Here is a 26,981-nt window from a genome sequence, read left to right as displayed (position 1 = left end):
CTTCATTCAAATTGGGTTTTTTTACGATTTGTGCTGATAGACTCATTGTACAATTTATCAATACAATCAATCAGGATTTTTCATTCAATTCACGTATCATTTAATTCACGTTTTGTTCTATTGTATAACATTCCAGCAAGACTATTTTGAATATCAGTGACCTACCATATTTTATTTAGTAAAGTTATCTCATCAATCTTTCTTCACGTATTTTTTTTTCTGGCCGTTATCAGTTCTTCGATCTTATGTCATTGCAAAGTTGTTTTTTGTTACTGAATATTTATTAAATGCCCACCAACTACTTATCAATTTATTGTTGTCTGTAAGGATTTTATTATCAGTATTATTTTCTGAAATTCCTTTCAAAGTGGAATAAATATAGATTATAGTATTTCAATTTCTCTTTCAGGTATATATGGATTTATGGCTTACTAAAATGAATTATTTTGATAATATTAATCTATTTATCAATATCTATTTTTAATCGAGGACCCATTTATAGTTAGGCTATGTCTGAGTATTTCATAGTAATGTTGTCGGTCTTTCATATATTTTTATTCATCCATGTATGTACAGTACATATTTTTTAATTGATTATTTGTAAACTTATCATTAGGATATTGGAAATACTGTATAATATGGGCTTATCCTATTCTACTCTCATAGTTTTCTTGATACCCACTAGTTATCATGAATTATTCTCAGTCTACTTAGGAGTCAAATATGACTTACCCCCTGGAGTATTTACTTTTTTTTGTACTTCACGATGATTTTCAATAGTTATGTATGCTTGAGTGTGTGTTGTGTGTGTATGTTTAGCTCGCTATGCCTGTTGTGTTTGCCTTCTGCTCGCTGCTGGCGCGGTCCCGTCGCGACGTGTCGCAGTGGTCCCTGACAGTGCCTCCCCGGGCCGGCGCGCTCCATCATCTCAGGCGGCTTGTGATCTCTCTCAAGCTCTCTCACATTGCTCTGGCTTGCTGAAGGTAGCTCACGTAAATGCCCAGTCGCTTTTGTGTCACATTGATGAATTCAGATCAATTTTTGATTCCCAGTTTATTGATGTGATTCTTGTATCTGAAACTTGGCTGAAGCCACACATAAGTGATAAGAGTGTGGAATTGAATGGCTACGCGCTGTTCAGGAATGACCGTTTGCATAAGGGAGGTGGTGGAGTAGCAGTTTATGTGGGAACTCATCTACCTGTTTCTGTTTTACATGTGTCTGATAACTCAGTAGCGAATGTTTCTGAATTCATGTTCTTGGATGTCTCTGTGAGTGGTGTGCATGTGCTTGTATGTGTTTGTTATAAAGCTCCTGATATTAGATCACTTGCTGAATTTGAGGTATCTATGTTGAATTTGATGACTCACTATAGACATGTCATTGTCATGGGTGACTTCAATACAAATCTACTCGATTTAGCTTCTGTAAATAGTACAAATTTTATTTCAATGTTTAATAGCTGTAATATAACAATATTACCAATGCAGGCGACACACCATACAGCAACTGCAGAAACTTGGTTAGATGTGGTTGCTGTCACTGATGTGAATCTAGTTGCGAAACACGGTCAACTCCCGGCTCCTGGGCTCTCCAAGCATGACCTTGTGTTCTGTGCCTACAGACTGCACCCGCCGAAACCAAAGCAGGAGTTCATCACATATAGAAACTATAGGTGCCTGGATATAAGTGCTTTTATGTTTGATGCTGCCTCTATTCCTTGGCATGAAGTCATTCTCACAGATAATGTCGAGGAGATGGTCGACAGGTTGAACAGTTTTCTACTTCTCTTGTATGACAGGCATGCTCCTATGGTTACGAAAAGAGTAAATAAAAAGCCTGCACCCTGGTTCAGCCAGGAAATTCGTAGATTACAGAAGATGAGAGACGCTGTTCTTCGTAGAGCCAAACGCTCAAAATCTGTGGTGGATTGGGCGGAGTATAAGCGGCTTCGAAACAAAACCCAGCAGGAGATTAGAAATGCCAAGGTCAGGTTCTATTACCACTCTCTTTCTGGCAAGCAGCCTACTAGAACGGTATGGTCGAAATTGAAAAACTTGGGTATTGGAAAATCACATGTTCATCATAATATACCTTTCAATTTGGATGATATCAATGATAACTTTACTGATAATCCTGTTGACCTGTCTGGTGCTCATGACCACTTGAACAGGCTAAGAGCGGCGCCTCATGTAGCTCCTGCTCAGCAGCTCTCCTTTTCTCCTGTGACTGAAGCTGATGTAATGAGGATAATCATGGGAATGACAAGCAATGCAGTTGGAGTTGATTGCATACCTATCAAATTCATCAAAGATACTCTTCCCTTCACCTTGCCTATTCTTACGATAATTTTCAATAAATCTTTGGAATCGTCCTTTTTCCCCTCAATTTGGAAATCAGCCTTAGTCTCACCTCTGCCCAAATGCTCTTCAGTTAAATCATTATCAGATCTGAGGCCTATCAGTATTCTCCCAGCTCTGTCTAAATGTCTCGAGAAACTTGTTCATCAGCAGTTTTCTGTTTTTCTAGAACGTTTCCATCTTCTGTCTACCTTTCAGTCTGGGTTCCGAACACGTCACAGTACGACCACTGCTCTGCTCAAAGTTACTGAGGATATCAGGTCAGCTATGGATAGTAGTCAGGGTACTATTCTGACACTATTCGATTTTTCAAAGGCGTTCGACTGTGTTCATCATCCACTCCTCCTTCTGAAATTAAGAAATCTTGGTTTTGGAGAGGGTTGTGTAAAATGGATCGAGTCTTACTTGTCGAATCGCCAACAGTGTGTCAGGGCCAATAATGAGGTCTCTTCATGGAGAAATGTAACCCGAGGAGTCCCCCAAGGCTCTGTTCTTGGGCCTCTTCTGTTCTCTCTCTACATCGATGACATCGCAAAATGCATAAAACACTGCAAATTTCATCTGTATGCTGATGATCTTCAGATCTATAAACATTTTTCTGCAGGTGAGTCTGATGCATGTGTCGAGCAGATGAATTCTGATATTGATGCTATTAGTGGCTGGGCATATAATCATGCATTGAGATTGAATGAAGGTAAGACACAGAGTATCATTGTGACTCATAACCGATTCAGAGCTCAGAATGTTCCAAGGTTGAGGTTGAATGGCATTGAGTTGGAGTATTCTGAGAGTGTTAAAAACCTTGGTCTTGTTATCTCTAAAACACTCTCATGGCTCAATCAGGTTGAGATTGTTTGTAAGAGGGTGTTTGCTTGCATCCATAGCTTGAAACGATTTGCCCTGTTTCTTCCACTCAACATCAAGATCATGCTGGTCAAGACTCTTGTGCTGCCTCACTTCAGCTACTGCGACACTGTCATGAACGACATGACTGTTGAGCTCTCTAACCGACTGCAGCGTACACAGAACTATTGTATTCGATTTATTTTCAATGCTAGACGATTTGATCATGTTACACCTTTTTATGTACAACTATCTCTCCTAAAATTGAATGATCTTCGTACTTTGCACATATTGACTCTGCTTCACTCAATAATCAAAACCAAATCTCCATCTTATCTGTCTGAGAGCTTCAGATTCCTGTCTGAGATCGGTGAACGTGCAACAAGGCATGGCAACTTGCTGCTAGCTTTTCCCATTCATAGAACGACGACTTTTGAGAGATCTTTCACTGTCACTGGTTGTAGGCTGTGGAATAATCTTCCTGCTTCTGTCCGGGCCATTGATGGGCGTGCTCGCTTTGGGGTGGAGGTCAAGCGGATTTTGTTGGCGGGTCTGCGGGGGTAGCGTGTGGTTGGCGCTTGGAACTGGTCTGGTGGGCTGTGTGAATGTTGTATGAATGATTATATTAATAATTCCTTTTTTTTACTATTGTTTCTTGAATTATATCATTGATTTTTTTTTAGTCTAAATGCAGATTGACTGTTTTGTTCCAACTATGTTTCTATTTTGTAGCTATATTATTTAATGTATTTCTATTTATATATTAAGTTACACTGTATTTTTTTTCAATTGCATTTGTTATGTTGAGGTTGAGTGGTAGAGAGGACTTAAAAGTCCTAACTCCGCCTAATAAAGAATTTTTTCATTTCATTTCATTCTTCATTTAAATTATTTCAATTTCATATTGAACTTGATATTGAGAAATTAAAGGTTTAACGGTAGAATAAAATTAGTAGACGAAACTGCATAGGTGAAAATAACTGATTCTAAGTACTGAATCAATTTGCATTCTGTAATCCGTGAATGACCAGATAGGAAACTATTGTGATGTCAACGTACGTATTATGGTCTCCGGCATCAGGTACTTGAGTAATCATAATATTCTTATCATCTACGGTCTTTGTAATCAGACATTGAGTTGACATTAAAACAGTATCAATATCTGATTACAAAAAATATCGATCGATATTTTAATAGAGTTGTAAGCTATTGCACTTCACAATAATTAACTGTGTAGTGAGATCCACTTCGAACTGTCAACATTAGTTAAATGGGAAACATCCGAGGTTATTCATAAGAAATGCTGACAATCTGTGTTTACCTTCTCAGTTTGACAACTCACTAGATATTATTTTGTTCAAAAATTAGTGTTTTATTATTGTGGAAGGAGGATTAATTATTGTGAGTTAACTTCAAAACGTTTGTTTGATTGCAGTATGGTTTGAGCCGACCGATATAGTCACCGCCAATAAGGCATTCAAAAGTGAGGCATGGAAAAAGCTGCGTTTCACCTCACCAAACTTCAAAGAGCTTCAAGAAATTTCAATCGCTACTGGTGAGTTATACCACAGACGAATTATGCAATTAACGGTATCTTTTCTCCATGCTTTGTTGTATCTTTCTCCTCTGTAGGAATCATACAATCCACATAAGCAACCTTATGATACATGAGCCAAAAAATTATCAACTCCCTGCCGCACCATCTTTAAGGACATTGACAATAGAGTGCAGCTCAAGAAAAATTGAAGGACTGGCTGGCTGATAAGACGTGTTTTTATGACATGAATGACTTTTTGTTGAGATTTTTTTTTGTTTTGTAATATGTGACGATTGCCAAACAATTTTATTGTTGTACATGCAAAGAGTAATAAATTCAAATTCAAATTCAAACCTCTAGCAAACATTTCGCTCAAGGTCCTTACAATATAAGGATCCGACACGAACAATTTCGATCATATGCAATCCAAGATAGTAGCTAAAATGCTGTAAAAAACAGGTCTTTTCGCGATTCTCTCGAAAACGGCTCCAACGATTTTGATCAAATTTATACCTAAATATTATAATATTTCAATATTATAGTTATTGATAAGCTCTATCAACTGCCACAAGTCCCATATCTGTAAAAATTCTAGGAGCTCCGCCCCATCTATACAAAGTTAGATTTTAGATTCCCAATTATCAGGCTTCAGATACAATTTGAACAGAAAATTTCGGAAAAGATTCAGCTTAAAAATCTCTACAATTTATTTCTAGTAACATTTTCACCTAAAATTGAAAATAAGCTCGAAGCTTGAGAAAATGTGATTATCCAATTGCAAACTGTTGATTCTATTAAATAATTCACTATGAAGAGATAGCAGACCTCGTATGTCTCCAGCGTTATTGTCCTGTCACCAGCTGGCTCAGATTTTGTTTATAAGTAGACTTGAAATGCGCGTGTACACTCGCGTCAGGTGATCAATTTTCATAACGGCAATGAAAGTTGTGTGAGTGTGCCACACCAGATTTTTTCGTTTTCTCTTCCTACGTCGCTGTATCTTCGGCTAACAAACAAGTAACAATTATTATAACTTCTTCTTCGCTACTGCTATCCATCACTTATATACTGTAATATTTGTTCATTAAATTCCTAATTCGCACACGACTGGACATACGTCGCAATAAACTAAAATGCCAATGCTCCGATGACGACTAGTGTGCGCAGCACCTAAAAAAAAGTACGATCCGTACGATGCGAGCCATCCGTCCGATGACGATCTGTGTGCGCCTACCTCAAGAAAACGCAGTTTGAGTTCGAATATTGAGGCTCTTATGGGAGTTTTCACACACTGGGAGACTATAAATGTGTGAACACTCTCATAAGAAACAATGTTATTCTCTTTCTGCCCAACAGAACAGAAATTCATTGGAAAGAACAACTTTCAGATAGTTGTTTACTCCCATAGTGTTTATCAGGGTTGATACTTCTACTATAGTGCGGTCCACGTTATAATGGCAGTGAAGAAGATAGGAGAACAACGTTGCCGATCCTCTGTCTTGTCAATGACTTCTATAGACGGTAGCTGATACAGGTTTATTGATGTAGTATTAACTGTTCATTCTCTTTTAAAATAATCAATTATATTTCAGCTGATACAGGCTTATTGATGTAATATAAACTGTTTATTCTCTGTATTGTCAATGCCTTCTATAGACGGTAGCTGATACAGGCTTATTGATGTAATATAAACTGTTCACTCTCGTTCAAAATAATCAGTTATTTACATAGCTAATAGGGAAGCTATATACATTACAACAGTACGAAGTTATAAGTTCTATACGAAGCTATACGTTTATTTACGTAGGGTACAACAAGGACTTTATCTTTGATGAAATTTTTCCCCCTATTTTTAGAAACAAGTGTAGTGAGCTCCTACCACAGAATACAAATATAGCAGTTAAGATTATAGAAGTTTTCTCTGGTTCCTACTTTTATCTTGAGGCTTGAATTGTAACTCTGCAAAAGGAGATCTTAGGAGTTTTATCAAACTGTAACACAAGAGTCCGTTAACTTTTAATCCCGATTAAATGTCACGAGAACCAATCAGAGAAGCCTTCACTTGAAAAAAACTATATCCGATCTATTCTAGTGGGATGTAATCATGATTGAAATTCAACAGGATTCTGTGCAACTGGGCCTTAGTTGAAAAGGCTACACGTTTTTTGATACTGAACGCACTTTTCTGTTTAACGTCTAGCTCTAGTAAACAGTAGTTTGTTTCAGAAATTTGAATGTTTGTAAACATGTTCTAAATTGAGATTTGTGAACTGCTACTGCTGGCAAATTGAGAGATTCACGTTATTAAGTCAGCAGCTGATTGGTTTACTATCCTTGTCTCTCATTCGACTATAGTGAGGTCCACGTTATAATGGCAGTGGAGAAAGATAGGAGAAAGACGTTGCCGAACCTCTGTCTCGTCAATGCCTTCTATAGACGGTAGATGATACAGGTTAATTGATGCAATATTAACTGTTCATTCTCGTTTAAAATAATAAAATTATATTTTATTAAGTAAGAAATTATATTTTTCAATAATTCCATAATGAATTTTCATAATTTAGATGAAATATTCTGTTAATTAATTATCTATTCTACATTGTTAAATGATGATCTGGCAACAGAGCAAAGCGAGAAAGAGATAGCGCTATCCGCTTTGTTGAATGATAGACAAGGATAGCGATACCATTGCTAATCACTGCCAATATAACTAGGACCTCACTATAGGCTTCCAGCCTTATAACAATAATTAATAACCTTTGTCAGAGGCCTCACTTTCTAATAGTTTTATTCGTGAATTAATTGTTTCAATTCAAATGGTTGTTACTTCAAAAGTTTTAATTCTTAATCATTTCAATAGTTTATAATGATTCTGTATAGTATATATTGTAACATACATGAATAAAGAAATCTAAACTCCGTACAAAATTACTTCTGACTTGGATGAATTTGCGGCGCAGAGAAATGGAGGGGGATCAGCCAATTGCAGTGATGGATTGAGTCATAGGTGGAAGCGCAGTTGTCAATTTGTCGATTAGAATCAGTCGAGCCAGTGCTTGTAGAAAGGAAACTTTGTAAGTCTAACATGAGTGCTTGAATACTCACCAGAAATCAGAGAACGCTTGCCGGTTCAGAATGCCAACATCGCCGCTTTTGTATCCCTACCGCTCTATGCCTTCTTTACTGCGCATGCACATTCCAAATCAAAATTTATTTTGTACAGAGTATAATCTTATCATCATCCGTATTATTACCCACGCACAAGCCCTGAGCTCATGACGACATCACCCTCAGTTAAAGTAAAAGTTCCTAGTTTATAATGATTAAATTGTGTATTTCTATTTTCAGGTCTCGCATCAGCTACAAGTAAATTTGAATCTATGACTAGAGATGAAATAATAGATGCTTCTTTCAAAATGGCGGCGCTGTTGGCAGAGCATATTGAGACAGTTATGGTTACACTGGGACAACATGGAGTGATGGTAAAAGTTTTTTTTTTAATTTTTCAAAGTTTTCATCTTCCCTTTCCTTTATTTCAAAGACTGTCGTTCACTCATAGGCCTACTCTCATTTCATGCTGCCACATACTTTCTCATACAGTCAATTAATTGTATTTTTACATTGTTAAAAAACTATCTGGCAACAGAGCAAAGCGACAAAGAGATCGCGCTATCCGCTTTGTTGAATGATAGACAAGGATAGCAATACCATTGCTAATCAAACACTGCCACATTGTTTTTCAACATTTTTTTTAACATTGTAGAAATATAATTAATTGACATAATATTTTATATTGATAATGAAAATTGACATTGTCCACGTTATAATGGAAGTGTTTGATTAGAAATTGTATTGCTATCCTTGTCTATCATTCAACAAAGCTAATAGCGCTTTCTCTTTCTCGCTTTGCTCTGTTGCCAGATAGTTTTTAACAATGTAGAATTATTATTATTAATTAAAAAAATATTTTATCTTGATCATGAAAATTCATTTTGAAATCAGTGGAAAATATTATTTCTTGCTTGATATAATTGATTATTTTCAACGAGAATGAACAGTTAATATTACATCAATAAAACGGTATCTTATTTTTTCTCTCCCTATCATCATTTTGATGATGTACTTATTGTATGAATCGATAAAGAATAGATACGTTAATCATTGGTTGATGTTCAAATGAGCACATGTTTGAGACTAACAATATTTTCCTCTTCTCAGATGGTAGGCAGAGAATCAGCCACTTCAACTATCACCGGTCGTTACTACAGTTTGTCCTCAGACCTCAGACTGGATATAGCAAGCGTCTCAGGAGCTGGAGATTGGTAAGTTGCTCAAATAGAAAGACAGTTTAGACAGTTGCTCAAATTTAAGACAATAATAATTATAGGACAGTTTTCAAATATTAGCTTCACCAAAAACAACTACTTGGACTATCGGCTTGAGTTAACGGTGAAATTTAGAACATAAACGCCCTACACCATGAGATATCCTTCTTCTGCTATCTTTTATCTATGGTAACACCAAAAATGATACAGAATAACCACAAAATGATGCTGTATCACCACACATGATACAGTATCACCACAAATGATACAGTATCATCTCAACTTGATATACATCATCATAATTTGATACAAATCTTCTAAACTATGAATGAATTCTAAAACCATGAGATATCTTAAACCGTGTCCACACTGAACAAATGTTCGATAAACATGTTCGTTCGAACAGTTTGGGCAAATTTTATTATGTTTGACAAACAATATTTGCCCGTGGCCAGTGTGGACGCGTCACCAAACAAAATATTAATTAATATTATTTTATTAATTTATCAAAATTTGGGAATGGAATAGATTTGGGCCAAGCCTGTTGTTCCTTCCTAATCATATTTATATGATTTGTGATTCTGTCCACGAATGAATAAATAAATATTTGCGTCACCAAACAAAATATTTGTAAGTGAGGAGTACAGCTTTATTTATGTTTTACAGCAAACACTGAAAATGTTTGGAAAACAGTAATTTTTTGTTTGACAAACAATGATTGTCCAAACTTTTTAAAAATGTTTTGTCATAGTCATTCATTTTCAGCTTTTTTCCATTTCCATGCATGAAATCAATCCGGTAAACAGCTGTTTGCAGATCAAATAAACATATGATTCTCATTACAGCATACTCTACTGTAATCAAACCATATGTTTTCTTTACAGTCAAGTATGTTTACTATATGAAGTGATAATTAAGTGTTATATTTAAATATAGTTTGGTGTTTTAATTTCTATGAATTCAAAATGTTTAGCTTATATATTTTTTTGGACGAAAATTGAACTTGAACGTTTTACAGTAAAAACATAACCTATTTTTTGGACATTTTATTAATTTATCAAAATTTGGGAATGGAATAGATTTGGGCCAAGCCTGTTGTTCCTTCATAATCATATTTATATGATTTGTGATTTAGTCCACGAATAAATAAATAAATATAGTGAGGTCCACATTATAATGACAGTATTTGATCAACTTTGGTTTTGCTATCCTTGTCTATTATTCGACAAAGCCGGTGGTACTATCCTTTTCTAGGTCCGCAGCTATGCCAATTATGTCCTGATAGTGTAGAAATATAATTAATTAATGAAGAGAATCGGCATCGCTATTCTTCTATCTTTATCCACTGCCATTATAACGTGGACCTCACTATAGTTCCGAAATAGGAACAGCAAACTGCTACAAAAAACCACCTTCAGCGCTCCAGGTGGAAGTTTTGTCAACTTCCACAAAATTCCTTATTCGGAATTTGTAAACTATAGTGAGGTCCACGATATAATGGCAGTGGATAAAGATAGAAGAATAGCGATGCCGATTCTCTTCATTAATTAATTATATTTCTACACTGTCAGGACATAATTGGCATAGCTGCGGACCTAGAAAAGAATAGAACCACCGGCTTTGTCGAGTGATAGACAAGGATAGCAAAACCAAAGTTGATCAAATACTGTCATTATAATGTGGACTTCACTATAGGTTATGTTTATAAAATGCATGTAGTAACGTCAGCACAAGCAGGTAATGTTTTCTATTTCTCAATTGTTCTTCTTTAGATTATTATGACAAAAAATAGTGTACGTTACTTGGACGTGAATGTCTTTTGCAGTGCTGGAATGAAATTCTAGTTTTGGCTAACGCCTCGACTGGAAACATCATTCTCGCCTGCAAAAGGCCCCTTCCCATCCTTGTGATGTAAGATACTATTGTCCCTGAGCTCCTCAAAAAACATGTTTGCCGAACATTAATTGTTCAGTGTGGGAAGACTTTATTATACTATCTTTTCTCTATGATATTACTTTCATGTTACGGTATTAGTTTTATTAATTATACCTGTAATTTATGGATAAATGTTAATTAAACGACTGATATTTGCAGTTGTGCAGCGGGCTACATTCGAGGCTGGCTGACGGGACTCCCTGAATCCAGCTGTATGTCTCTGGCATTCGCGTCGGCTGTAGATTCTCTCCATTGTTTCGATACTGTTCCTAAGCAATTCACCACCGAACCTCAGGACATAGCTAAGCATATGAAGCTCACACTCATCACTTCCTGAGGAGGAGAAGAAGGAGAAGAAGAAGAAGAAGGAGGAGGAGGAGGAGGAGGAGGAGGAGGAGGAGGAGGAGAGGAGGAGGAGGAGGAGGAGGAGGATGAGGAGGAGTAGGAGGTAATGGTGATGAAGGAGGTGATGATGAAGAAGGTAAGAGAAAAATGATAAGTGGGAGAAAAAGAAGGAGAAGAAGGTGAAGGAGAAGATGTAGAAGTCGAAAAATATAATCAATAGTTGGTATAAATGTTCAAATATAATATCTGTGGCTTGGTGCAAGGAGTACCTATGTCAAAATATCAACTTTCTCACAAATCAGCTTGAAAGTTCACCTTGTATTTTCGAACAACGGCATTTCAATACGGAAATGCGAGTGCTAGAAGTGCAGAAGTCGACATTGCTATTTCTGGCACAGAGTATGAATGACAATCTAAAAACATATGTCTTCATTGATAGTTTTCGCACTCTGATCTCTGATAGTGGAATAACAGTTATTATAATTTAGTTACTAAATCATGACATTGGTAGTATAAATTGTATAACTTTTTATTGCTTTTATAGGACATTGGCACTTCTGGAACTGAAAATAATCTATATTACCTAGTGATCAAGCAACCAGAGCTCAAGCATTAGCTTTTCTGGGAGAGCCCATTATTTCAATATTAAAATAAAAGAAAACATTCGTTGAATATGTTTTTAAATTAGTTAAGATTATAATTAGTTATAACATTATAAGAATGTTTTTGTTTCACTTGTTTGTAAAAAAAAGAATTGCAATAAATTGATTTGATTTGATGTATTAAACTCGTTTTTGAAAATAATTGACATTGGTAGTTTTTGCACCAGCCACAGATATATAAGCGGATAGTTTAAAATTAGAAGCATATAGTTCTGGAAGACATAATATTACAGAACATCTTGTGGATTGGATTGTTTAATTTATTGTAATTTGTGATACATTCCGAGTTTAAACCACCTGCTATTCCGGATATTCAGCTATATGCAAGGGAGTGCATCAGTTCGTCAAGTTTTCAGTTTTCAATTACCTACCCATTTTTAGTTGCAGTGATAGTAGTTTTAATTTTTCTGCTCAAAATTTTCAAGTTTATTTCAATATTATTGAAACTTTCGGATTGTTTAGTGTTATTTCCGGCTCTTATCAACCCTTCGAAATTCAAAATTCATCAGTCATATCTCGAATACGTATTCTCTGAGTGTTAATCTTTGGTGAAAACAGAAATTTTAAACTTAACCTCACATTGGACTATTTATGTGCCAAAATCAAGGAATTGAAGAAGTTTTGGGCAATTGCCTGTTTCTCTTTCCAAATATCGTGTTTGTGACTGTTCTAATAAATAAATAAATAAATTTTGACCAGTCCTTGAGATACTGAAAGAAATAGTAATTTGAGTCATACAACTACAAGACCGAGAATAGTATATAGAGCAATAGTATGTAATAGTTTAGAGAATAGTATTTAGCATATAGTCTGGTCCACGTTATAATGTCAGTGAATAAAGATAGAAGAATAGCTATACCGATTCTCTGCATCAATTTATTATATTTCTACACCGTCAAAAACATATATTGTCATCGTTGTGGACCTAGAAAAGGATAGTATCACCGGCTTTGTCGAATGATAGACAAGGATAGCAAAACTAAAGTTGATCAAATACTGTCATTATAACGTGGACCTCATTATAGTATATAACAGCATATACTATCCTTGCTACAAGACAACCAATTTCGGACTATGTGTAACCTTATCTAAATTTGGGAGAGGAATAGCACAAGGTTACCTTATTTTTTTTACTTAGTACATCATCAAAATGATAGGGAGAGAAAAAATAAGGTAACCTTGTGCTATTCCTCTCCCAAATTTAGATAAGGTTACACATATAATAAGTCTTATTGTATGATCAGTAAAGAATAAAGTAACTGATTCAGTACGTCAAGTTTTCACGGCATCATGTTTTCGTTACAGACTGATAGGCTACAGTCAGCTACACCGTTACACACTAGTTACAAATGAGTAAGAAGTTAGTTGATGGTTGGGATTTAGGTTTTTGTTATTAAATGGAAATAATATGCTGTTATTGTACCGTTTCGGATAGACACGTTAATGTGCCAGTCCCAGCTGTCTAAAACAGCCATGAGGTCATGTCAGAGGCCCTGAAATTGATCAGGTGCGACCTGAAAACACTGACACCAGGTCTCAGCCACCCAGATCACTCGATATTATTATATTGTACTACCAGCCCTTTTAAGAGCATCCACAGGTCGTAAATTTAGAGCCTTGATGAAGAAGGAATTGTTAAATATTTGTGCATACTCGATTGATGAATTTCAAGCTTATTATGAGATGCAAAATTAGTTGTACAGTTTTATGTAACTTATTCGTATTGACTAATATTCATTGACAAATACCCCTTTTTTAGGTGGTCAGTGGACGAATGGTAATAATAATAATAATTCAGAATATTATTATTTGATGATTTTGGTATTGCATATTTATAATATTAAATAAAAAGACTGAGGCCCGGTTGCACAACAGCCGGTTAAATTTTAACCGTGATTAATTTTACGAGAACCAATCAGAGAAGGCGTCTTTGAAAAAACTGTTCTCGTGGAATTAATCACGGTTAAAATTTAAACGGCTGTTGTGCAACCGGCACTAAGAAATTGTCAAAAACCACAGATTTTATCAAAAGTAGGAAGACCGGTTTCGGTTGTTACACCATGTCAATCTTTGATAATAAATATTATCTATTTTTAATATGATACTGTATCCACACGACTTTCTGGAAACAGCAGGAACTTGACGTACTGAAGTCGCTGGTTCTTGATCAACTGAAATCTTGATGAAGTGAATCACCACTATGCAAACAACACTAATACTGGGATGCTTCAAGCAAAATGTATTTTAATATCTTTGAATAATGTGAAATTTCACATTTTTATATACAACTAAGATGTAAGTAGACGTAGTCAGTAGATGTTATATGTAGTAGACTTAGATGTAGATGTTGTGAATGTCACCACTATGCAAACAGCCCTAATACTTGATTGCTTCAAGCAAGATGTATTTTAATATCTTTGAATGATGTAAAATTTCACATTTTATGTACAACTAAGATGTAAGTAGATGTAGTCAGTAGATGTTATATGTAGTAGACTTAGATGTACATGTAGATGTTATATATAGTAGAATTAGATGTAGATCAGTAATTGTAGATCAATAGATGTAGATATGAGTCAGTTTCATTTCGGTCTAAGGAGGTATTTTTTATGTAATATATACTAAAAGTAATAAAATATGACTTCTAAAATATATGAAAGTTTGACATCCTAGGTGATTCAGAAAAAGGAACACATTCTTCTGCAGCTTTTACCTTTTGATTAAAGTTGCACCTTTATTGTGATAGTTAATAGTATCATAGAGAAACAATAGCATAAGTAGATATCCCATGGTATAGGGCGTTTATGTCGTAACTTCTACTGTTATCTCAAGCATATAGTCCACGTAGTTCTTTCCCGTGAAGCTTTATGACACTGGTAGTCTCTCATATTGTGCCTTTCATACACTCTCTCACCCGGTCAAAACAGTAAAAATCGACAACAATCGACAGTAATCGGCTTGAGATAACAGTAAAAGTTGCGACATAAACGCCCTATACCATGGGATATCTACTTACGCTATTGTTTCTCTATGATAGTATATAATAAGGAAAATCCACTAAGTCCATAAAATAAAATTTTTCAGGAAATCAATTTTTAATTTTTAGCATCAATCATAATTTCCTTATAATGATTTTTCACAAAATAATTTCATTCTGCAAGAAATTAAATATTCTTCATTTGTTGATAATTAATTAATTAACATTCATAGTTTATAGAACTAATCAAAAACTAATGATAAATCAGAGTTTGGAAAAATTGGACTTAGTGCATTTTCCTTGTACTTGAAATAATATAATTTGTGGGAAACAATAGGTAGGACGTAGGAGTTACACAAAATAGAACCAAACAACGATTTTTAAGACTAATTTATCGATTTATTATTCATAATACTCTGTAACAATTTCTTTCTGGAATTAGATTTTCAATTAAACTGATAATTTGAGAATTTACAATTATTTGTCAACAATAGATTGCGACTTGACTCATAGTTTTGATTGAGATAACAACAGAATTTATGGCATTCTTTCCTACTAGGATGAGAAGACAATATGATACAGAATTATTATTTCTTCGCGGTATCTTTCTTATCTTCTTTCGCTGCTTTTTTATCTTTCTTCTTGACCGGTTCTTCTTCTATATCGTCTGGTGGGGCGTCCACAAAATCCAGGTCTGGCTCACCTGGAAAAAACAAAATTAGTAAAATTATTTTTGAAACTCGAAACAATTTATTAAAACTTTCATCATCATCATCATCATCGTCATAATCATACTAGCCATTTTCCAATATTGTTAGTACTGAGGCCCGGTTGCACAAAAGCCGAAACTAAATTTCATTTTAAACTGGATTAAATCCGTATCAAGTATAGTTTGCTATAATGTGTTACGTTTTGAGTTTAAGCCAACAGCTGATTAAATTCAGTTAAAGCTTTGACTGTGCAAACGGCCCTAAGTCTATAGGATCAAGAGAATCAAAGCGTTCATCACATAAGAAAAAATTGTATTTATTTTTTTTCAACTCAAGACTATTTAATAGAACTTTCATCGTCTTTGTAATAAATTCAATATTTTCCAATTATTGATGCTAAGTGAGAATGTTTGTTAATCAATTGATAATAGTAAAAGTAATTATTATATTAGATAATTTTTTTTTCAATTCAAAAAATAATTTATTCCGCACAACATAATATTATTACAAAACATTGTACCATCTAACAATACAAAAAAAATACTAATGAAAATTATATGTTTTGACAAAAACATAAAGCGAAATAAATATGAGCACACCTAGGCATATAAAAACAGACAATACTGTAATCATTTCAATCATAAGGTGTCCAATAATGTAATAAATTCCAGAGTATAGAAAGGGAATTTAGGATAATTTTTAAGGGAATAATAATTAATAATTAAGGGAATTTAGGATAAATTTTCAGGACAATGGGTGGGAACATAATAATGTATATTTTAGACATCGAGAATAACACAAGGAATAGAATCGGAAATCGAAACAGGATATTTATTGTCATTTCAAGAGGAACCAAAGGCGGTGAAGGGATTTTGGAGGGTTTTATGAGAATGGAGAGAAAATTACGACGGATATTTCAGGATGGACATTTTTTAGACAACACTAAAGTTATTTTACACAACAGGAAGGTAATTTCAGACAGGGTTTTAACAACAATTGGAGGAAGGAAGAAAATGGTAAGAAGTAAAGAAATTAGGTTCAGAAGAACCACAAGGAAAAAGGTGGAGGACATCTTGAAACCAGTACCTCTTATTTTGAAGGTTAATGCCATAGAGAAACAATAGCGTAAGTAGATATCCCATGGTATAGGGCGTTTATGTCGTAACTTTTACTGTTATCTCAAGCTGATTACTGTCGATTATTGTCTATTTTTACTGTTTTCTTGGGGTGAGAGTGTATGAACGGCACAATATGCCGTTGTCTATATACTAGTAATGATTATAGTTTACTGAGGTATGTGTACATTTTTTCTTATTGTATTCAGTTAATGTATTTTTATTATTCTATATACGACTGTATATTTCTTCTATTTTTCGGCTTATTTCATTCTCATAATTTTATAATTAGCTATTTTTATAATTTATTATTTTCTCATATTTTCTATCTTCTTTTCATTGAAAATTGTATTATGTTGGAAATTATTGTATAGTGTGGAGGAGGCAAAATGGGGTTTTTTACCTGTTGTCTCCATGAATAAATAAATATAATTAACTTTTTGTGTAGTTGAGAAGTTGATATTGTGGTAATTATTCATATTGAATGAAAAAGACTAAGAAATTGTCAAAAAACCACTGATTTATAAACAGTTTATCAGAGATTGACAATGGTGTAATAACCGAAACCGGTCTTTCTATTTATCAATAAATCAGTGGTTTTTTGACAATTTCTTAAAAAAAATATAATTCATCTGAATATAATATGAGAGACTACCAGTGTCACAGAGCTTCACGGGAAAGAACTATGTGGAATATCGGCTTGAGATAACAGAAAAAGTTACGACATAAACGCCCTATACCATGAGATATCTACTTAAGCTATTGTTAATGCATTGGGAAGGGCTCAAGGAATGAAATTGGAATTAAAGGAGACAGGATCCAAAAGGAGGCAAGTGGCGGAAATATTGGATCTAGTTCCTCTTATTTTTTCATCCATTTATTTTTCTAACCTCATCTTTGACTGTGTCACCTACAAATTTGGAAGAAAAATAGCACAAGGACTACCTTATTATTTTATCTACCAATGTTTATTTATTTATTTCATTGGCAATTACAGATCATAATTATAATAAATATAATATGATTGGGAGAAGACAACAGGCATAGCCCAAAACTGTCTTCTCCCAAATTTTTTCAAATAAAAGTTTCAAAAAAGAATAAGGTTAAGATTCCACTTTCACTTCGAAAAGTCCAATTTCCACTTCAAAACTAATGACTCAACTAAAAATTTCGAATTTTGACATTAAAAAACTGATTAAAAACAAAAATATTTCACTCAAATCTCTACAAATTGGAAATTTTTGAGTAATTTTGCAAAATGTTGAGCCAGAAAAGAAACACAACTTCACTATTAGCACAGCAGTTACATTAGTTATTACATTAGTCTCATTTGTATTGCAAATAAATGAAATAAATAAATACAATTACAAATAGTTATTATTGAGGTTAATTCATTGTTAGGACAAAAGGAGAACTTTGGAGGACATATTTGGAAAGGACACAAGGAGCTTCGGGGACACATTTGAAAAGGACCAAATTGGGAGGGAGGGAGACAGGAACCAAAAGGAGACAGGTGGCGGCCATCTTGGATCCAGTACCTCTTTTATTTGTGTGGTTTGCTGGCCACTAGATGACTGGGGGTCTCCTGTTGTGGGGGCAATAGCACAGCGCTGCCTGGGCCTTTCACCGACTCCCTCAGACCCAGAAGCTCCTGAACATAGTCGACAGGGTTGCCAACTTTGGGCACCGATACTCCCATGTCCTCTAGCACTGTAATGTCACACAATCGTCAGACAATATTTTCGCAATTATTTCGGGAAATTCAGGCACATGCATACAAAATGAAGTAAAATGAAAAAAATATTTATTTGGTGGAATTAGTCCTTTATACTACTCAACCTCGTAATATGGAAGTTGATTGTAGATTGATAGTTGACCGAGCGAAGTGAGGTCTAAGATTCAAGCCGACGGTTTGGCATTTCTCTTAATGTTTAAATGTTGCGCATATACGGCGAAACGCGGTAATAGATTCTCATGAAATTTGACAGGTATGTTCCTTTTTCAATTGCGCGTCGACGTATATACAAGGTTTTTTGGAAATTTTGCATTTCAAGGATAATATAAAAGGAAAAAGGAGCCTCCTTCATACGCCAATATTAGAGTAAAAATCAGACTATAGAATTATTCATCATAAATCAGCTGACAAGTGATTACACAGATGTGTGGAGACCCTTAGATGTGTAGTAGTAAAAGGCAACACCCTTAGTTGATAGTATCATAGAGAAACGATAGCATAAGTAGATATCCCATGGTATAGGGCGTTTATGTCGCAACTTTTACTGTTATCCCAAGCCGATAGTTCACGTAGTTCTTTCCTATGCAGCTGTGTGACGCTGGTAGTCTCTCAAATTGTGCCGTTCATACACTATCACACCAACAAAACAGTAAAAATTGACAATAATCGACAGTAATCGGCTTGAGATAACAGTTAAAGTTGCTACATAAATTCCCTATACCATGGGATATCTACTTACGCTATTGTTTCTCTATGATAGTATGAAGATCATAGTCGTCTAGCAGTGTAGAGTCAAACTTTCATGAAACAATTTCAATAATTTTCCAACTATTAGAGGCAATTGATGTATTCGCACATAAATCAAAAGTTGATAATAAATGAAGATCATAGATGTCTAGTACTGTAACGTGAGGTATTCAGGAGAATTCAATAGTATATAATAGGTGTTCAATAGTATTGGGGGTAGATAATTACTTTGTTTTCATGCACACATAAGCAATTTGCATCAGAGATTGGTAGAAGTGAAGAAAGATAGATTCTCTGCCTTGCCACAGCCTTCTATAGAGGATAGCTGATCCTGGTGTAACTGATGTAATATTAACTGTTCACACATTTAGGCCCGGTTGCACAACAGCTGGTTAAATTTTAACCGTGATTAATTCCACGAGAACCAATCAGAGAAGCCGTCTTTTCAAAAACGCCTTCTCTGATTGGTTCTCGTGAAATTAATCACGGTTAAAATTTAACCTGATGTTGTGCAACCGGCACTAAACCTGTCAAACGATTGAAAACTGAGAGTTCAGTTGATCACAGAACTGGAGGGACAGTGTTTTTATTCGATCCAGGAGTTTTTCAGTTGCTTTTAGTTCACGGTGATTTTTCGTAGACCTTTGAGTGTATATATGTAACAATCTGTTTTATAAATGCACAATTTGAGTTGAATAAATTTAAATGATTGACTAGACCTTATACCCTTTTGATAGGAGGTCAGTGGCTGCTAAATTATCTATCTATCTAAATGTAGCTATATATTTATAGTTTATTAATAACAAAGTAACATTGCTGCTAGAATAAATATAATGTCCATTATAAATAATTACGGGTAATATTTGAGGGAAAATGATACCTGCATAGGTTTAAAACCAGGGCGCAGGTAGGTTATTAAAAAAAGATCAAACAATCTAACTATCTTGTTTAAGAGAATCAATTATATTTTATTCCTGAAAAAATATATTTCTCAATGATTGAATAATAAATTTTCATAACAGTTGAGGTGAAATATTTAGTTTTATATTTTTACATTGTTAAAAAACTGTCTGGCAACGTAGCGGAGCTAGAAAAGGATAGAAACATCAATGTTCATCAAATACTGCCATTATAACGTGTATCTCTTAATATATACACTGGTCCTCTTTCCAGATGAATCAAATGTGAAGGAAATCCTGAATGAGACATAACGTTTGAATAAGGAGTGATAATGAATTTAAGGACACGGCAACAAACAAATATATAAATAAAATTATAAGGTGACTCTCTCTATAGATGAAAAAAATATTATTGTTTTAAACAATACTTTGTGAAAATACTTGATGACTGAAAATGTTGTGAATTGGAGAACTACAAGACTTAACCTATTTCGGACTATGTGTTATCTAAATTTGGGAGAGGAGTAGCTCAAGGTTACCTTATTTTTCCTCTCCCTATCATTTTGATAATGAACTTATTGTATAAATGAATACACCATCACTGAATAACCATATATAATGAATAAACCCTTAGACCAGTTACAGAATAGACACGCTGGGAAGTCTAGCGGATAGACACGGCCCATTGTATATTCATACTGAATGTCGATGAAGCCAACATCTACTGCCATATCACCATATCGTGACGTCAGAATCGGATAGAAAACTTTTCTGCAGAGTTTGTTTATTTATTTGTTTATTTCTTTATTTATTCGTGGACAGAATCACAAATCATATAAATATGATTAGGAAGGAACAACAGGCTTGGCCCAAAACTATTCCATTCCCAAATTTTGATAAATTTATAAAATGTCCAAAAAATAGGTTATGTTTCTATCCGATTGTTTTCTTTCCGATGCTGACGTCACGATATGATGATATGGCAGATGTTGGCTTCATCGACTTTCAGTATGAATATACAATGGGCCGTGTCTATTCTACAACTGGTCTAAGAATAAACCATAGGGAAACCATCACTGACAGAAAGAGGATTTTATCAATAAAAACAATTAGGAGAAGGCAACAGTTTTGTTCAAATGAATTGAGAAAAGGAAGATCTGACAAAATGAAAAGGTACAGGGAAGAAAAGAAGAGAATTGAAGCGAATAAACAAAGAAAGAGGACTAACCAGAGACTAAAATGATCCTATGTGGTCATAAAAACAATTTAAAAAAATGAATAAACAATATATTGTAAGCCTACCTCCAACAGCGAAATGATAAGCAATGTTAGCGTATCGCTTCGCCAGTCGCGCCGCGTCAGCAGAATAGACACTGGCCTCCTCCGGGTAGCAGAGCGACGCTACCGCCAGCGAGAAAGTTGACATGTAGAGCAACTTTTTGAATTTTCCTTTTCGCGCGCTCAGCAACAGCCCGACAAATGCCCCTCCGCCGATCGCTCCGTACCGCATTGTCGCATTGTCTTCGTCTCGGAGCATGGCTAGGGATGCTAAAACACAACCAATCTATTTATATCCACGTCTAATCTACTAGTAGTTCTGTGAACAGTAGACCTCGCGCTCAGTGAGTTACATTGACCTGTTGTTATGTTTTCTCAAAAATTAATAATTCATCAATTAAAAATGTCTAGAAAAATCCTAAATAAACATAGAGCTTTCTGTCCTTTATCGTACTGTGACGTGTCGTCCCGGAATGTGAGTGTGAGCGCTGTTATCAGGTCTGGCTGCAACTGTCTGCAACGTTGATGGAAAGATACATTTTCAAGATGTTCGATGTTTTTGAACGGGTAGTATTGTAGTCCACTAGACAGCTGATTTATGATGAATAATTCTATAGTCTGATTTTTACTGTAATATTGGCGTATGAAGGAGGCTCCTTTTTCCTTTTATATTATCCTTGAAATACAAAATTTCCAAAAACCTTGTATATACGTCGACGCGCAATTAAAAAAGGAACATACCTGTCAAATTTCATGAAAATCTATTACCGCGTTTCGCCGTAAATGCGCAACATAAAAACATTTAAACATTTAAACATTAAGAGAAATTCCAAACCGTCGACTTGAATCTCAGACCTCAATTCGCTCGGTCAATAATATAATAAAGGAAAGAATTGGCTTATAAATTAGTTGTGTTTTTCTGGCTCTAAATTTTGTAAAATGACGTGAACAAATTTTTATTTATTGACCGAGCGAAGTGAGGTCCAAGATTTAAGTCGACGGTTTGGCATTTCTCTTACTGTTCAAATGTTTATATGTTGAGCATTTACGGCGAAACGCGGTGATAGATTTTCATGAAATTTGACAGGTATGTTCCTTTTTAAATTGCGCGGCGACGTATATACAAGGTTTTTGGAAATTTTTGTATTTCAAGGACAATATAAGACGGAAAAGGAGCCTCCTTCATACGCAATATTAGAGTAAAAATCAGACTATAGAATTAATCATCATAAATCAGCTGTCTAGTAGACTATAATACTACCCGTTCAAAAACATTGAAATCTTGAAAATGTATATTTCCATCAACGTTAGTAGACAGTTGACTATAATACTACCCGTTCAAAGACATCGAACATCTTGAAAATGTATCTTTCCATTATCGTTAGTAGACAGTTGACTACAATACTACCCGTTCAAAAACATCGAACATCTTGAAAATGTATCTTTCCATCAACGTTGCAGACAGTTGCAGCCAGACCTGATAACAGCGCTCACACTCACATTCCGGGACGACACGTCACGGTACGATAGGACAGAAAGCTCTATGTTTATTTAGGATTTTTTCTAGACATTTTAAATTGATAAATTATTTATTAATTTTTGAGAAAACATAACAACAGGTCAATGTAACTTACTGAGCGCGAGGTCTACTGTTCACAGAACTACTAGTAGTAATAATTGAAGTATAATATTTTTGTTTTCTATCAAGTTTCTCAACCATCAAAATTCAAAACTCTTGGCCTATGTTTGTTTTTGAGTGAAAAAGTACTAAATTTAAGAGAAGTTGAATCATAACCTCATTTCGAACTTTTAAAAATGTTATCTAAATGTGGGAGAGAAATAGTACAAGGAGTATCCTTAGTTTTTCTCTCCCATTCAGTGCTTTCTTGTGGAAAAATAAAAAAACAAATACATGTACGAGATAGGAAATTCACGAAAGACGCATCATCACGTCTCAACTACTCAACTGATTAACTTGAAATTATGCATATTGATTCTTAATTTAACAAGGATGGTTATAGGCCTATTTTAAATTCTTCAAGATTTCAGTAGGTCAGGTTTTCAGTTTGTCAAGTTTTTAATCAGATCCTTGCGGAGCACGGGTTACATGCTAGTCTATAATATACCTAATAAAGGAAGGAATCGGCTTATACATGTACGGGATAGGAAATATACGAACGACACATCATCACGTCTCAACTACTCAACTGATTAACTTGAAATTTTGCATATTGATTCTTAATCTACCGAGGATGGTTATAGGCCTATTCTAAATTCTTCAAGATTTCAGTACGACAGGCTTTTAGTTTGTCAAGTGCATTAAACACACTCTGGCAGAGTATGGGTGACCTGCTGGTCTGATAATCAAGTATTTTTCATAGGGCTACTTGAATTGTTTAATTATTATAGAAATAACTATGGTCTGTGCAAACCTTAGTTTGCAGTATCGCTCTCATGGCGTACAATGTTGCCACATTTCACAGAATCCGGAGAGGCTGTTCTTCCATTAAGTCAAGTTTTCAGTTTGTCAAGTTTTTAATCAGACCTTCGCAGAGCATGAGCTACCTCCTAGTACCGTAGTGCATTAGACAAATCAACTAAAAAAAATAGATAATCTCTGACCTATGATAATAATTATTGTAAATAATGACAAACAAATTGAACGAATAAATGGGTAAATATAGTTTTACCTTCAGTATGCGCTTTGCCAGTTCTGAGAGTATCCCAGAAGGCAGTCTGCACCTTCTCGAGTTGGCTGAGGGAAGCCAAAATTTCCCTCCTGCCAATGGCGATCACATCGACGAACGGATTCGCATCTTGCGACGTGGCAGATGACGAAGGCCTACAAAAATGGTAAAATTTGTTTTGAAAATGAGCATTTTTTACTGGAAAAACTATACATATCTAATGTAACCGTATAGAGGTCCACGATATAAGTGCACTATTTGAATAGCATTGGTTTCGTTAGGTTAGCACAAACAATACAATGATTGGAAATGAAAAACCAAGCTATTGCCCAAAACTTCTTCAATTTCCTAATTTAGTTTTAGATTTTCCAAATAGTATACATTGGTGTTGCTATCCTTGTCTATCATTCCACAAAACAGATAGAGCTATCCTTTACTAGGTCTGCAACGTGGCTAGATGTTTTTAACAATGTATAAATTAAAATTAATTAACAAAGTATTTCATCCCAGTTATGAAAAATTTTATTTAATCATCGAAAAATATATATAGTATAAAATATGTTGTTCTCTTGACAAATAAAATATAACTGGTCATTTTTAACAAGAATGAGCAGTCAACATTATATGAGATATGCATGTAACCCTTGCGGAACACGAGTTATCTGCTATTTTTTAATAAAATCGAATAAATTTGAGAATACTTACTGTGTGAGACAGGGTGGGTCAATACTGTAGATGGGTAGATCGCGCGGTCGTACTAGGGTCTTGCTGGGGTCACAATCGGCGGGTGGAGGGGGAGGGGGGACTGGTTTGGCGGCCGAAACGGTGAACAATGTGGCGGCTGCACCCACACCGGCCGGAACTACGGCGCGTCGTAATAACTGCAAACAAATGAAAAGTGTTGTTAGATGTTATCGAAAAATCTACTATATTGAGGTCCACGTTATAATGGCAGTGGAGAAAGATAGGAGAACAACGTTGCCGATCCTCTGTCTAGTCAATGACTTCTATAGACGGTAGCTGATACAGGTTTATTGATGTAATATTAACTGTTCATACTCGTTTTTAATAATCAATTATATTTTATTGAGCAATAAATTATATTTTCCAACAATTTCATAATGAATTTTTATAATTATGATGAAATATTTTGTTAATTAATTATGAATTCTACATTGTTAAAAGACAATCTGGCAACAGAGCAAAGCGAGAAAGAGATAGCGCTATCTGCTTTGTTGAATGATAGACATGGATAGCAATACCATTGCTAATTAAACACTGCTATTATAACGTGGACCTCACTATAGGTACTGATATTATGTGTGCTGAGGGCTGATCGTCATGTGCACGCTACAAGGAGGAGACTTGACATTGACATACCGCGCTGCAGAACCAACAAGAGAAAAGACTCCTTCCCAATATTTGCACTGCGCCTATACAATGACCTGCCTGTTGGTGTGAAGAACCTGCAGGGTATTGCTTTTAAAAACCGAGTTGAGATCTGGCTGAAGAGGAACCCATTCTACTCAGTCAATGAGTATTTTAATGCTCACAAGGACAATATAGTTTGACCTGTCATCTTACCATTTTGACGCCATCTATCCAGTTCCCTGGTCATGGATGTAGAAGGAGGAATGAAGGAGTTAAGGAATATGAATGCAGCCTTCTAGAATTTACTATGAGTGCAGCAGTGATCACTAAATATATCGATATTGAATTAATCTTGAACAATAATGTGACATGTTTAGAGTTTGTCAAATAGCCAAGTCTATTAAGGTTTTCCAATTTTTCTATGCAAACCAATTACTGATAGAAAGAACTGAGTAACTTAATTAACAAAAGAGTTGTCAAAAACGTCAAGTCATTAATCTTAAAATCCCAAAACATAAAAATATAAATCATTACTTGGGTTTGGGTATAAATTAATTCATGGTCTAATTTAGTTAGAATTAATATTAAGCTTATCCTATATTAAACAAAAATTTATCTATTTTATGTTGAGTATTACTAATTTAATCAAAAATATATTGAATTGGATCTATAACTACTAACTAGGCTACTCCGAATTTTCAAGTTTCGAGAATGTCACAAGATTAAACTATTATCTATTCAAAGATAAATCGCAGAATATCTAATAAATATCCTTGGACAAATATTTTACTATAGAAAAAATTGTACATTTTTTGACAATGAAGACTTGAAAGATTAGGCCCATGTTGAGGTTAGAAAAAGAAACTTTGCCTACAGACAGAAATACTGTGAATTATACTAATCGAATTAGAATTTGAAAGCTATAATTACCTTAAGGTTATACATCGGATTTTTCTTTGAACCCGGTAAATGTTCCAAAATTATTTTTAACTACATTTAAAACGAAAATTGACAATTTTGTCAATGCCACGACCGTTTTCAAGGATGTTTGATTTCAAGAAGAGCAGACGTGAAAGATGTCAGCTGACATTACAATGATAACATTTGTAATTATTTTGGAAATTTTATCGTTGAAAATGAAAAACTTTATAGCAGTAATTTTGAGAAGAGAGTTTTTAATTATTGGGAAACACAAATTCGATTTAATGAATATTGTAAAATTCAATAATAATTGTCCATTTTACCTGTGATCAAGCTTCCATTGCTTATGGCGCTAAATTTAAAAAATACGCAACGTACAAAGAGCAGATTCAATATTAGTTTATTAATAATATTGTCAGAAATTTACAAACAAGTTTTACATTATAAAAAAAGTATGTAAAATTGATACTTTTAAATGTGTAGAGCATTATAGTGGTGAGAAATCCTTTAGAATCAGGTAGGCTACGACTGACA

The 26,981-nt window shown here is 34.7% G+C and overlaps 2 protein-coding genes across 3 annotated transcripts in view; one reads left to right on the top strand and one right to left on the bottom strand.

Moving 5' to 3' along the window:
* The window catches only part of LOC111056347 (pseudouridine-metabolizing bifunctional protein C1861.05), a 416,552-nt gene extending 404,165 nt beyond the window's left edge, over positions 1-12,387 (top strand). The window contains exons 13-16 of the mRNA XM_039439776.1: positions 4,639-4,758; positions 8,089-8,222; positions 8,959-9,062; positions 11,160-12,387. Of these exons, the coding sequence (XP_039295710.1) occupies positions 4,639-4,758; positions 8,089-8,222; positions 8,959-9,062; positions 11,160-11,337 (536 nt within the window). The 3' untranslated portion in view covers positions 11,338-12,387. The remainder of the gene's footprint in view (positions 1-4,638; positions 4,759-8,088; positions 8,223-8,958; positions 9,063-11,159) is intronic.
* Positions 12,388-15,357: 2,970 nt separating this feature from the next.
* Positions 15,358-26,682, bottom strand: LOC111043916. Of its 2 annotated transcripts, XM_039439774.1 has the most exons (6): positions 26,457-26,622; positions 24,861-25,036; positions 24,159-24,310; positions 21,493-21,738; positions 18,348-18,519; positions 15,360-15,687 (listed from the first exon to the last, which is right to left on the bottom strand). In XM_039439774.1, the coding sequence occupies exons 1-5, from the start codon at positions 26,469-26,471 to the stop codon at positions 18,353-18,355; spliced, it is 756 nt and encodes a 251-aa protein (XP_039295708.1). In that variant the 5' UTR covers positions 26,472-26,622; the 3' UTR covers positions 15,360-15,687; positions 18,348-18,352. The 2 variants fall into 2 exon arrangements, with proteins under 2 accessions (XP_039295709.1, XP_039295708.1); XM_039439775.1 differs by lacking the exon at positions 18,348-18,519 and having other exon boundaries at positions 15,358-15,687; positions 26,457-26,682.
* Positions 26,683-26,981: the final 299 nt, after the last annotated feature.

The sequence above is a fragment of the Nilaparvata lugens genome, chromosome 13 (genome assembly GCF_014356525.2).
Source record: "Nilaparvata lugens isolate BPH chromosome 13, ASM1435652v1, whole genome shotgun sequence".
Taxonomy (NCBI): domain Eukaryota; kingdom Metazoa; phylum Arthropoda; class Insecta; order Hemiptera; family Delphacidae; genus Nilaparvata; species Nilaparvata lugens.
The sequence above is the reverse complement of the archived record's forward strand: the minus strand, read 5'-3'. Positions and strand labels throughout refer to the sequence as shown.

Coding starts and splice junctions, on each gene's coding strand:
- LOC111043916 (XM_039439774.1), bottom strand. Junction 24,311..24,860: donor GACCCACCCTGTCTCACACA/GTAAGTATTCTC, acceptor CCATTTTTGTAG/GCCTTCGTCATCTGCCACGT. Junction 21,739..24,158: donor TGGCAAAGCGCATACTGAAG/GTAAAACTATAT, acceptor GTTGTGTTTTAG/CATCCCTAGCCATGCTCCGA.